This window comes from Choloepus didactylus (assembly GCF_015220235.1).
Source record: "Choloepus didactylus isolate mChoDid1 chromosome Y unlocalized genomic scaffold, mChoDid1.pri SUPER_Y_unloc1, whole genome shotgun sequence".
Classification (NCBI taxonomy): Eukaryota; Metazoa; Chordata; class Mammalia; order Pilosa; family Megalonychidae; genus Choloepus; species Choloepus didactylus.
Window position 1 is genome coordinate 4,222,490 of NW_023637624.1, and position 14,025 is coordinate 4,236,514.

General features: G+C 36.1%; 1 protein-coding gene across 1 annotated transcript in view; it reads right to left on the reverse strand.

The window, feature by feature from the left end:
* The window catches only part of CFAP47 (cilia and flagella associated protein 47), a 455,597-nt gene that overhangs the window by 118,253 nt on the left and 323,319 nt on the right, over positions 1 to 14,025 (reverse strand). The window contains exons 49-50 of the mRNA XM_037824716.1: positions 8,799 to 8,921; positions 5,600 to 5,697 (exon numbers count right to left, since the gene is read on the reverse strand). Coding sequence (XP_037680644.1) covers positions 5,600 to 5,697; positions 8,799 to 8,921 — 221 coding nt within the window. The remainder of the gene's footprint in view (positions 1 to 5,599; positions 5,698 to 8,798; positions 8,922 to 14,025) is intronic.

Genomic DNA, 14,025 nt, shown 5'->3' on the forward strand with positions numbered 1-14,025 from the left:
GGGAGAAAGCCATTTTGAAACCAGAACTTTGGAGCAGACGCCAGCCACATGCCTTCCCAGCTAACAGAGGTTTTCCGGACACCATTGGCCATCCTCCAGTGAAGGTGCCCTGGTTGATGGACACCTTATGGCCTTAAGACTGTAAGTGCGTAACCAAATAAATCCCCTTGTATAAAAGCCAATCCATTTCTTGTGTTTTGCAGTCTGGCAGCATTAGCAAATCGGAATACCATGAAAAATGGCAACAAATGGAAAGATATCCAATTGCAGGAGGGAATCCCTAGGAATTACCCTCTTGCTTAAAATAAAGTGCTCACTGTTGTGTGTGTGTGTAAAACACTGAAATGCTTATCCTGAAGTTTCATTCTAGTGAACTATTTGGATAGTATTTGTCACAAGTACAGAGAACAGTGCTCAAACACAGTAGAGAAGTCTTAAAAAATCAGTCTGCAGTAATTCTTGATATGATGAGTGAGTATCTGCCCACATTTGCATGGGAAGTGTGGGGACTTGAATGAATCAATCCAATTACAGATGCAGTCAATTATTCTTCAGCTGCATTAATAGGAAGAGGCAAAGATAGGAAGAGTTTGTAGTAATAGGGTATCCAAAACTGTTCACATTATTTTAACCATCTACTTCATATGCCTCAATGGAGATTTACCCAGAAATCAGGAAGGTGAATAATGGCTTTATAGGCTTGAAACATTGTAAATTTTTTCTTTCTTACTATTTCTTGGAGTACAAGTTCAAGATTCTAAGAAATCAGTTCTATGAAGAAATTGATAAAGGGCATTTGTGAACAGTGATTAGTTTGATAATGCAGACTTATGGTTTAGAAGTCACAACCTGACACTTTGTATTTTATTTTTAAGAACATATCATGATACCAGAACAAAAAAATAAAAACAAGTTCACATATGTTAATTCTGTTATTTCTGAACTATTTGAAAATTACTTATATATAAGTAGCTGAAATCATTTTTAATGGTTCTGAAAAGTGGCTTTTCAAATTATATTTGTTTTACTTAAATGTTGGGTTCTCATAAAGAGAAATTTATTTGCATGCAAAGCTCCAAATTTGACATGACAGATTCTGGACCTGAAAGGTCATCTAGTTTCAATGCCCTGCATTCAGGGAAAAAAGGATGAATTATTATTCTAATTGAGACTCCCCCAGAGTTCAGGAACAAGATCATCAAACTGTTATTACCTCCTCAACAAAACTAGTAATACCACCACCTAAAGAAAGAGAAAACTAATTCACACTAAGACATAATGGATGGACCTGTTGCTGATGTGTGTGTTGACACGAAGTATTGGTTCTCTTGTTTGCAAACAACAAACTCAGACCTGACACCATACAAAAAAGGGAATTATTTGAAGGGCATTAAGATAATTTCTCTAACAGAAGAAAGAGCTGCCTAACTACACCAAGAGAAGCACAGGGTGGTGTTTGTGCATCAGGAAAACCTGGGCTCAGAAAATCAAAGCCATACAGGACACTGTCTCCCATATTTATTCAATTAGATCTGTTTTTTTTCCTCTCCCTCTTGAATCTCTCTCTCTCCCTCCCTCCCTCTTCTCCTCTATCTCCTGCCATTCCCTCCTTCCCTTTACTTAAACATAATTCTTTCTCAGACCAGTTCACTTCCTTCATAGGGTATAGATAGAGTATGATGGTTGACAGCTCCAAAATCTCACATCTATCAACAAACAGGAACTGATTGCTTTTCTTTGTAGTCATCATTGAAAATCCAGGAAATGATGCTTGTTGGCTCAGCTTTGGTCATATGCCCACCACTAAAACAACTGACTGAGGAGAGAGGGACAAAGACACACAAAACAAAACCAAAAGTGCTAGGAAAATAGGAAAGACATGTTGTGCTGACAGAACAAAAGTTATCTGCTGTATCAAGAGAAGTACACATATTTCAGAAAGATGGAGGTTGAATATAATGAGATAAAGTAGAATTGCATGTGGCCTGCTAACCAAATGGTATCAACAGCTGACAGTATCAAATAATGAGGTACTTTCCAATTTTCTGTCCCACCATCCTCAAGAGGTTGGCTTTTTTTTTTTTTTTTTTCTGACACCCTTGTGGTCCCAAAAGGGCTGCAGCATCTCCAGGCATGAAGGTCTCAGACATCATCCACAGTTCAGAAGAGAGGGTAACCTATCAGTGTTATACTACATGTTCATTTCTAAACTAATCAGAAGTAAAGGGAATAAAATTGCATTTGCAATTAAAATAAACTAGATTCTGAAGTGGGGTCCCTTTCCCTTAATCCTAAAACATCTGAAAAGCAACAGCGTTGTGTAAATGGCATTACACCACGGGGAGGGGGCAGTGAGACTGGGCCTGCACCAGTTAAAGGAAGCAAAACTTTACCGTTTAGGGGAGGCAAAGCTGCGGTTGCACGCATCAGCCAAGCGTAACCCTTTTAACAATAACTGCTCCAGGTCCAAGTGAAACTTTCTGTAAGCCTTTTATGATCAATAGCTGCTCCAGCTCCAAGTGAAACTCTTTGTGAAATTGTTTTTTATGATCAATAACTGCTCCAGTTCCAAGTGAAACTCTTTGTGTAATTGTTTTTGTGATCAAGAGCTAAACTGCCAACTCTGCTTCTGTTAGAATAGCTTGCTTGCTTGCGTTTCTAGGATAGGGTTTCTGTCTATATAAGGCACCAGTGTACACAGGTGGGGGCTGCTTGCTGAACTCCCTGTGTGGAGTGAGAGACAGCAGCCGCCTGCTAGCTGGCCAATAAAAGGCTCTTTAAATTCTGTTTGGCTGTCTCGTACTTTAACTCGCGGGCACCGTTAACAATTCATCTCAGCCCCCCTCAATCACATAGACAAAAGATGTCTGAAATAAATCAAGTTTCTGTTAGCAAGAAAGGATGGCTAAGATGGGCTGTGGACTGGGGTACAGGCAGGAGTAGAGGAGGGTAAGATCACATCCTTGGAGATTTGGACCAGAGGACATGTGTGTGTCCAACAGTGTCCTCCAAAAGAAGTCAGTCAACTTGGAAACCAAATAGTTTGTGTAGTAATTTAAGTGAAATATAGTAGTTCTACTATGAAAGGCAATAGAAAAAAAAATGAACTATGGAAAGATTGGGATTATATGTACAATTTTCTGACACTGGTGCATGGACTAAGGGGAATTCTCATCAGGAGGCATATCTTAAATGTTTCCTTCAAAATTTTTTCTTCCAGGAATGTTATGATATTTCTATATTTCTCAACTGAGTGACATTAGCTGTGAGTCATTTAAAGACACCTGGTGAGCTTCTGGCTATTCCTCCAACAAATCACTTTCTGATTAATTTAACAAGAGTTTGTTTCTGTAGTTCTCAACTAAGAACCCTGACTGGGATATCTGTCTTTGCTTGTAAAAAATGCAATCTGCTCCACTAATTCAGAGTTGTAACTATATTCCAATATGAGGCCCACTGAAAAGAAGCAATAGATGTTGAATACCCAAACGGACAATGGCCAGACCATATGTAAAATGAGAACTCGAATCCGCTACCTGCAGCACTCAGTCCAAGAAGCTAAACACTGTCTGCAGCAACTGGTCCAGGAAGCCAGATCACTAACTACAAGAACCATTCTAGGAAGCCAAACCACAGATCCCTGTAAAAACAACCCAAAATATGCCTCCCAAACCAATCAATAGGATGCCGCACTTCTAGTTATTCCACCTCCAGCTTCCCCATGCCAACAGCCTTCAGTCAGGGCATACCTGAAGTTTTTTCTTTTTTCCACTATAAAGTTTTCCCACTCTTCTACCAGCTTTTGAGTCTCTGCCAAATTCAAGTGATGGTGGCTGACTCCCTTGACATAGGAAGCTCTGAAAGAATAGCCTTTGCTTATTCTCATTTCGTGTTTTGTTTGTTTATTTCCACAAATAGGATATGCATTCTCTCTTAGCTAGGATAAGAAAAATTATCATCTTCCTCATCTTTATGTATGTAGAGAAAAGGAACTTCAGAAAAATGTCTCCTAATCCCCAAGCAGAAAATTATCACAATTCTATGTCGAGGAATATTTGTTTACATCTGTAAAAGTGCAATTCAGTTTCTTTTTTCTAAATTACATTTTCTATTAGGTCACTGGGAAACCCCTGATGATTGAGGACATAGAGATATTCACAAAATATTCAAGAAATAAAAACAAAAGGAGGAATCATGGTATGCATGAACTAAATCAATATTATTCTCATCCCTTAATGCCTTATGGGTGTTCTCTATCTGAATGTTTAAAAATTCAAATAACATACTTATTTCTTAATCAATTAAAACACTTGCATATTATCAACAAGGAAACGAAATCTAATTAAAACATTAGTCATAGCAATTAAAACTGTTGCCATGATTCACTTATACCAAGGTCATCAATATATTCCTTTATTAAATAATCCTGGACATGGATTTGCTAACATTTAAATAATTCATGTAAGACAATTCTATTTTTAGTCCCTGTTCTAGTTTGCTAATGCTGCCAGAATGCAAAACACCAGAGATGGATTGGCTTTTATAAAAGGGGGTTTATTTGGTTACACAGTTACAGTCTTAAGGCCATAAAGTGTCCAAGGTAAGGCATCAGCAGTTGGGTACCTTCACTGAGGATGGCCAATGGTGTCTGGAAAACCTATGTTAGCTGGGAAGGCACGTGGCTGGCGTCTGCTCTAAAGTTCTGGTTTCAAAATGGCTTTCTGCCAGGACGTTCCTCTCTAGGCTGCAGTTTCTCAAAGATGTCACTCTTAGTTGCACTTGGGATATTTGTCCTCTCTCAGCTTCTCCGGAGCAAGAGTCTGCTTTCAACGGCTGTCTTCAAAATGTCTCTCATCTGCAGCTCCTGTGCTTTCTTCAAAGTATCCCTCTTGGCTGTAGCTCCTCCTCAAAATGTTACTCACAGCTGCACTGAGTTCCCTCTGTCTGTCAGCTCATTTATATGGCTCCACTGATCAAGGCCCACCCTGAATGGGTGGGCCACACCTCCATGGAAATATCTCATCCGAGTTATCACCTACAGTTGGGTGGGGCATATTTCCATGCAAACAACCTAATCCAAACGTTCCAGCTTAATCCCCACTGATCTGTCTGCCCCACAAGATTGCATCAAAGAATATGGCTTTTTCTGGGGGACATAATACATTCAAACCAGCACAGTCCCTACTACTTAAAACCCCAAATCTGTGCCTCAAATATACATTTACAAGTGAAAGTTCTGCTATAGGCACCAGGAAGATTCAAAACTGAAATGAGTCTAGAGAGTTCAATCCTGCTTTTATCACATGTTTGAGGACAAGTATTTAGGCTAATTTAAGTTTGATCTGGTAGAATAAACTCTTGAATCATGCCTGTAGAATGCTACTCAGTGCAGTCTCTATAGCATGCCATGTTATTAAACGCTATTTGCCATAAGAATTATGATTTATATTACTGGATTTAAAAGTAAAATTGCTAGGATTAAGATAATTTATCCTATATGTTTATTTCATATGGACATTTTTTAGGGAAAGCAATGTAAGTGTCCAACGAAAGCTCTGTTTGCAAAAAGACAGTCTATGAACATTTCATGGGCTCTTACCAGTGCAAAACACTGCATTTCAATGATTCTTACAGGTGGTGCAGCAGAACTATTGATCTCAAGATCATACCACATTCTTAAATTGTCAAGTCCATAATCTGAAAAAAAAAAACTTCTTAATATAGGCTTCAGAATACCATACTTAATATATACATTTGTGAAACAGGAACAAACATCATTTATGAGCTCTACTTAACAGACATTTTTCAAGGGACATGAGGGGCAGTTGAGAGGCTGCTTTCAACAGTTCACAAGCAAAAAGAACTGCAAGGCCTTGAGAATGCATTGCAAGGCCTTGAGAATGCACTGCAAAAACCTGCAAAGCTCACTGAACCTCTCCTTGCCCTTGTTACTAAACATCAAGTCCCTCATTAAAACTTAAGAATGCTTTAGTTTTAAGTTAAGGATTAATGTTTCAATAGAATTAACCAATCCTTTTTTTCATACTTGCCAAAAGAGTCACAAATTTGTGGATAGAAATGTCCAAATGTGGGTTTCCAATTCACGATGGTGCATTTTGAGTGCCATAAAAATCTAGTCTAAGGGAAATGTCAGGAATAATGAGATCTCAGGTTCTTTGCAAGTGCGACAAAGGATCCTATCCATTTAGGTTAAAGGGATCTGGGAATGGGCTAATGAGTGAGAAAATAATGTTTATACCTGTATCCCAATATCATAAATATAGGTGTAGGTGTTTGTATAGTCTTTCTATCCTGGTGGTATGCACAGCCACATCCCCCAACTCTAAAACCTGAAGCCTGTTCCACCACAATGGCCCTGTATGCAGGGTTTGTACTGGCATCAGATCCAAGTCCTTTTCATTTTTCCTCATCTATTCAACCTGACACTTTGATATTCTTTTATTCTCCAGTGTTGAGGTAGTTCATGTTTTAAGATGTCCTCCAGTTTCAGTAATTCATATGCACATTCATATAAGTATTGCCGTGTTTAAAATATTTCCAGAACCACTATGTTTGATTAACTTGCTCAGGTAAATCGTTAGCACCTCCAGGCCTCAGTTTCCTTATCTATGAAATGAGAGGCCCAGACTGGTAGAAATCTCAATGTCTCCCTTTTCTGGGAGTGTGTATTGTTTTGCAATGTATTGTATTGCATTGTGCAGTGTTGTATTACATTATCTTGCATTATATCTTACCTCACTACACTGCACTGTTCTGTACCATATCGTATCATACTATATCGTATTGTATTCCATTCTATTATAATATATTGATTATCAGGAAAAAAAAACAGGATTGGTGGGTCTGAGAATAATTCAGACATTCAAATCCTCTTTGTGAGAGGGACAAAGAGGGGAGAGTGTCCCTCTCTTTTCCCTCTAGTGAAAGGGTCTAGGTGAATTCTTAGTCCAAATACCTGGGCAGAATTCTTGAGGGCAAACTTACTTCCACATTTTACATTGCTTCCTGTGCTTACTTAGTTTACAGACACCAGCTAATTCCCTTAAAACCATTAAGTGACAGAGAATGTTACCAAATTTATACTGATATTAAATTATTCAGGCAACCTCTGTTCATGGTTGTATTGATGCTCTTTCAATTCTATGAGAACACTACAAATGCTTTTATGACATTTAAATGTGCCTTCTCTAAAAATAAACCAAAGTTCTTAAAATAAAAAGTGCTTCCTCTTTTATGTAGTTCATGCAAATTTTAACTGGGTCTTCCCAGTGCTTTAACCCACAATGAACTCACAGGGAAAATAATTTAGGACCAAAAGGGTCACTACGACTGGTGAGATCGACTGAAGAAAACCTGAACATCTACAACTCATTTTATTATGTTTTCACCTCCTCTCAGCTCTGAAGATTCAATTGACTACTGGATATTGGTATGTAAATGACTTGCTGTCACATCAAAATAAGAAAGTACAAAACTGGGCTAAGCAGTATAATTTCCCAGATTATTTTTCTTCTTGTAACTTTTTGTCTTGGCATATAACATTATTATTTTTATATTCACCAAGATACAAACAATCATTACTCTTTTGTGAACAAATCCCCTCTTTCTATCTTCACTCTCAAGACAGTCATCCAAAGCCTGTCCCTGAAATGATTTCTATTTTTAGTGCTATTTCTTGATCTTCATCGCCACTATAAAAGAAATGGTTCTCTTTATCTCAAAGCCAGTTTGCTATTGCAGTATTTCAATTAATACCTAAATATCACTCTTCCACTCATGCATTCATTTGAGAAATATTTCCTTTTTGGTACACCTATTTGACTCCACAACTTTGCTCCTTTGTACTACTCTTCTTCATAATGTCTTTTATGTCCAAGCTACTCACCCACAAAAAAAACAACTCATTCACATATTTCCATGAAAGCTGACCTGACTATTCCAATTCTCCATCACCTTATTTTACTTTGTACTTCTACTAAAAATATATGATGCTTAACAACTTTCAAATAAATAAAGGAACGGAAAACAACAGCATTTAGTTCCTTTGACATATGAGTAAATTGCTATCATCTCCCATACTGAAGTGAGAAAAGCGTATTATGCTGTTAAAATGATATATTCATATTTGAGAAAGAAGATGTAATTGATGGAGCAAATTCCATGAAAACAAAAGAGCCATATATTGAGGATTTACTGGGTGCCAGGTACTTTGCTATCAAATCAATGTGTGTGTATTACCTCATTAAATTACTCCCACAATCATTTGTTCTCGGGCTTGCAATTTCCATAACACTGCTGCATGTCACATTTACAATATGTTTTAAATGTGCACATTTACATTTTGTGTATCAGTCTATGTGTATATATGTTGCAATAATATAATAAAACAAAACAAAACAAAAAAATTCACAGAATATATTAAAGTATACCTAGCCTCTTTAAAAAAATGACATGTTCATTAGCATTTTAGCAGAAACTTCCTGTGATTTTTTTCATTTAGTAAGAGAAAAATATAAAAAGCTTTTCACTTATAGAAGAAGAGGAGGTCTTCAATCTGAACTATTATAGTCTACTGATGTAAGTAGTAGTAGAAATCCCAGAAAGTAAGCTACATGAACTTAATCCTGAGATAAGAAAATAAAATTCATATATATATGTATATGCAACAGATATTCAGATATGTATTGTGCAGGTAAAGTATCTATTTCATTTAAAAGTGATTGATGATGAGGGTCTATGCAGACTTATCATGGCACTCTCTGTTATAATAAACTTACTTGAGTGTTCCTCATCAAAACAATGGGTCATTTCTGATATTGAACTCCGAAAGGACTCTTCTTGATCTGTTTCCGCCAGAGAATCATTTGGTCGTCTGCTTTTAACAGTAAATGTAAGTGAACCTACAACACATAGGCAGAAGAAGTCGGATGAACCTGGGGTCAGTTTTCTCAAATGAAAGGTCAGTCTCAGGTATCAAAGTTACTCTGGCTTGAAACTAATAAATACAAAACCAAACATAAATGCTAAGAGTCAGTTTCTGAAATAAACCTGATGGCGGTAAAGAAAAATTTAACAAAAAGTTCAAGGAAATATTTTCAAAGTCTGTATCAAAATGGTAATTTTTTCAATAGCTTATTTGCAATAATCAAGAAAAAAGAGGCAAACAATAGAATTGCATCAGCATTCAGAAAACATATTGGTCTCGGGTGCCTGTTCTTACTTATTTTCTTCCTAAGTGATTTTTAATGCCCTATTAAATACTTCATTTCAAAAATGATATTTGTTTTGTTTCATATTATATCCTAATATCACAATCAAGTCTTTCCCTTTAAACATATAATACATAAGAAATTAAAAGTTCTATTACAAAACTATTCAGTGTCAAAAATTTTCACTCTGGAATTTTTGTCACACTAAAATTGATTTATTCAAGATAGGTATTAATTTTGAAATTGAAGCTAATATACCTGAAGAAATAATGCAGAAATTGTTTCCAAACTCTCAATATCAGCTTTCCATGAAGGAATCTTTGCACATGGGACCATGTGCCCCAGTGGTGAACCATAATCAAATAGTTTATATAGAGGCCTGCCAATTCCGTATAATCAAATTGGGAAGTATCTACATTTTATTAATTTTAAATATAAATGGAAATGAAGTTAAACATCAAGAGTTTCTTACTCTTCACTTGAAAGTAAATGGTCTCTTCTGAAATAAAAAATTGAAGGATGGCTATGTAATAGAAGGAAATATATTTTTAGAAGTGCAAGTCTCCTTGGCCTGGAAGTAATACTGTCTTGGAAGAAAACATTATGTATGTATGTAAAAATATCTTGAAATAAAAAATAGTAATATATTTAAAGCACTTAGTTTAAGTCATAGAACAAGTACTCAATAAATAGCACTGTTATTCATATTCTTATTATGCATGTTTAGGGAACAGTCCCAAAAAGTAAGAGGTTATCACCCATATTGGTCCAGGAAAACAGGAATCTCTAAGAGCAAGAAATCTCCAATGTGAATATAATAATATTTTCACAGGTGAGTTTGGGTGATTAATACATGTATTTCATTTCTTCATATGTGATTAAAGGCTTCTCCCAGATGGGTAACCAGTGGTCCTAAAAGATGTAATGCTAGACCTGGGCTATCCAATGTAGAAGCAATTAGCCACATGGGACTACTGGTTGCTTAAAATGTTGCTAGTCTGAATTAGAAGTGATGTAAGTGTGAAATACACGCCATATTTAACATCTTTTCCTCAGAGTACAATGTAGTGATATCAGCCCACAGTGTCAAGCCGTGAATTTCTCCAGGGAGGCTGGAGACTATGCCTTTTCTGGGTTTTGCATCGTCTTTAGATAAAACAGTCTACCATTATGAATAGAACATTTGCTACTCCTTCGATTTTACAAGCCAGAGGATAGAGGTTTGACAAAATATATGACATCTCATATTTACCACCTCCTCCATCCTTCTCCTTGCCATAAATACATATTCCCACAGTTGGATCACTTTTTGCTTCTATGGGATATAAATGCTATTATTGAAATGAGTGCCAGTAATTTATTGCATTGATCCACAATTTGAAATAATCAATTCTAGATTAGAAAGACCAATGAAATCAAAGTAAGAATATACTATTAGAAATTGTCTCCAAAGAAGCCATGGGAGGGATTGCCCTGCAGTCCTCTCAGCATCCCCCAGGGCATGGAGGCTGAGGAAGTATTCTTCTTGTTACTCCTTGGTGCCTCCAGCCATTTCTTGTCCCATTTTTTTTTTTGAAATTCCAGGTTTCTTCGAAGGACATGACCTTAGACTATGCTGCCTGTTATCGTCCTTGGGGTAGTCATTTACTGGGCTCCAGATCATGCCTTATAGTCCAACGAACAATCTTCACTTGGTTTACCATTGTTTTCTTCTAGATTACTCTTGCCATTAACCAAGGTGTTCAACAGTTACATAAGTCTTACATCTGAGAGCCAAGAATTGCAGCTCCTTGACCTCACTTTAATAATCATGTTGCTCTTCATTTCCTGTCAACCAAGGTGATAACCTCCTGTCTTCTAAAATTGTAACCACATTCTTTCTACCCTCATGTAGCTCTTTTCCTCCAAATCCATCTTTCAACAATCCTTCTATTGTACAAGAACTTCCAGTTCACTGCCCCCAACATTTTTTCCCTGTCCATTTCCCTTTCAAATCTCTATTTTTCCTCCCAAATCTCTTTCAATCCCATAACACATCACTATCATCTATCCATTGGAAACACCTTCAAATCCCTTGTCTCACATTCCCTCCTTTGTTCTCATCTGTAAGAATGAAAATCCTTTGCTTATACTAGAGCAGCAAAATGTGCCTGGAGAATAGCACACAACTATACTGACTGGAGTTATTTTAAATGTATTACCACAATTTCTAATTCTTTCAGATTGCTATATTATTTTAGTGAATTCTTCCACCATCTTCTGAAATGACAATTTCAGACTTCTCCTTTCCCCTCAAACTTCCAATGCTTCCATGTCCCCCACATTCCTAGTTGATCATCTTGTTTCTACTTCACTAAGGAAATTGAAACTACCAAGATCTAACTCAACACCATATCAAACAACTTTTCTGCACTGGTGACCCTATTCTGTAGTTTTCCTGCTGTAAACATGGCTGAATCACTTCTACAGTATCTGGGACTAACCCTAGCATCTGTGTACTGGATTCCACCTGCTTCAGGCCACCAAGGACCTTGCTCCTGTAATGATCCCTGCTCTCTTTTGCAGTTTCAATATCTCCCTCTCTGTTGCACCATCATCCCATAAACATGCTGTAATAACACCCAACTTCCCTAAAGCCTTCTCTTCATCTTATAGGTGTATATGTATGCAGTTCTATATGTTTATGTATACACACACAGACACACATGCACTAATGTTATGTTAGACTCAGTACTGAACTTTGGGTGAAATACACAACATAAATTACCAAAAATGACTCAATGCATAAAACAAATTCATGAACATTAAACAAATTTTTTAAAAAAATTCATAGAAATATCTAGCATCGATCTAAGCAAGTTTAAGAGATGATTTCTTTCAAATCTATAAAGAACAGATGTTGCCTTGCTATTTAAATTTTTAGAACTCATTAAAATAAAGACAAAATAAAGGAAAAAAACTATAGTTCAAAATTTAAAGCTAAAATAGCATTTATTACACAATTTAATAATGTTAGCAAATAGGAATACAGACTCAAAAATATTTCCCAAAAAACCAACCTAGAATTAAAATTAATAATTCCAGTGCTTTTTCAAATTGGCAATTATCAAAACTTCTGGTAACATTTAGCACTGACGAGCGTTGATTAACAGCCCTCATCTCATACAGCGTTGGTAAGAGCAAACAGTTTTTGGTGTTTGGTGGGTAATTCACCAACATCCACCAAACTGAATGTGCATATCTCCTTTGACATAGCAGTTTTGTTTTTTACCCCATAAGTAGCTTATATCTTAAATCTTAACCCCATAGGTACACTAGCACAGTGTGAAAAGAAAATTATTTACAAATATGCTATTGTAATTTTATTTGTTAACTAGAAAATCCAAAAAAAGGAACAGGGACTTGATTTCCACCTTTTCACCACTACACAACTGAATTAAGATACACATGAATTAAGTTATACAAATATTTAGAATACTGTTCAGCTATCAAAAGAAGGTAGTAGATCTATGAGGACTGACTTGAAAATGAGTGCACAACAGTTTGAGTGAAAGCAGTCACTTGTAGAGTTTTATGTGTCATATGATCCCTTGCTTGTGCGTGCAAGTATGTGTGTCCTTAAAAAGATAAGTTTGATTATGCATTGGTGTTTGGAAGAATATATGAGAAACTCTAAACAATAGTTATCTCTGAGGTTACAATTGTTGGAAAATGCAAATCTCATACTCTAAAATCTCAAACTGTTTTACTTTCTACAGTGAGCATGAATTACTTTTACAGTTTTTGAAAAGTGTTTTTAAACAAGGTTAATAACTAGGGATCAAGTAGGATTTAATGGAGGAATGCAAGAATGGTTCACTATTGGAAAATCTATTAACCTAATTCTTCATGTCAAAATATGTGAGAAACAGCAGCAACGCATAGATTGTAAAAAGGCAGATTGACAAAACTCAAAATCAAATTCTGATTAAAAATCGTATTAAACAAGGAAGTAAAATATATTTATTCAGCAAGATAAAAACCAACTTTACAAAACAGCAGTCATGTCTAATGTAATGGTGAAACACTAGAAATGTCCCCAATAACGTGAGACAATGGTGCCTTCTTTAACCACTGTTAGCAAACACTGCTTGGTATATTAATGCCAGTATAGCAAAACCAGGAAAGGAGATGAAAAGGAAACATTTTAGAAAAGGGGAAACATTTCTCATTATGAGCAGATATTATTTTCCATCTGAAAAACCCAACAGAATCAATTGAAAAGACATCAGAACGCATACATGCTTCCAGAAAATAGCAAATTACAATATAAATGAAAAAAAGGTAGCTTCCCTCTATCCCGATATAGAATGAGAATAGTTCCTGATCACAATGCAACCACCAACAAAATGTTTTTCTCTTAATCTGCATTGCTCATATTTGAATTATTTCCTTAAGATAAACTGCCAGAAGTAAATTATTGCATTTATGTATTTAAATATTTTATGGCCATTTATGCACAGTCAGTAAAACTTGAAAGGGAGTTGCAATGGTAACAGTAAGGTGCCTCACTTTTCAAATTGTATTATTTATTTTTTCTTCCTGTCCAACTTTGAGATTTTTTGAAATGTCATACACACATACATACATAAACAGGGGAGCACTTTTTCATTGGTAAAGTCTTTTTAGTCTTCTTCCCTACTCATCTGAAGGTAGTTATAAGTCTGATATGTCTTAGCACTCGCAAGTGTTTTTTACTAATTTACCACCTGGCTTTTTTGTGGGGATAAAGCAGGCTAACTTAGAGAAGAATATT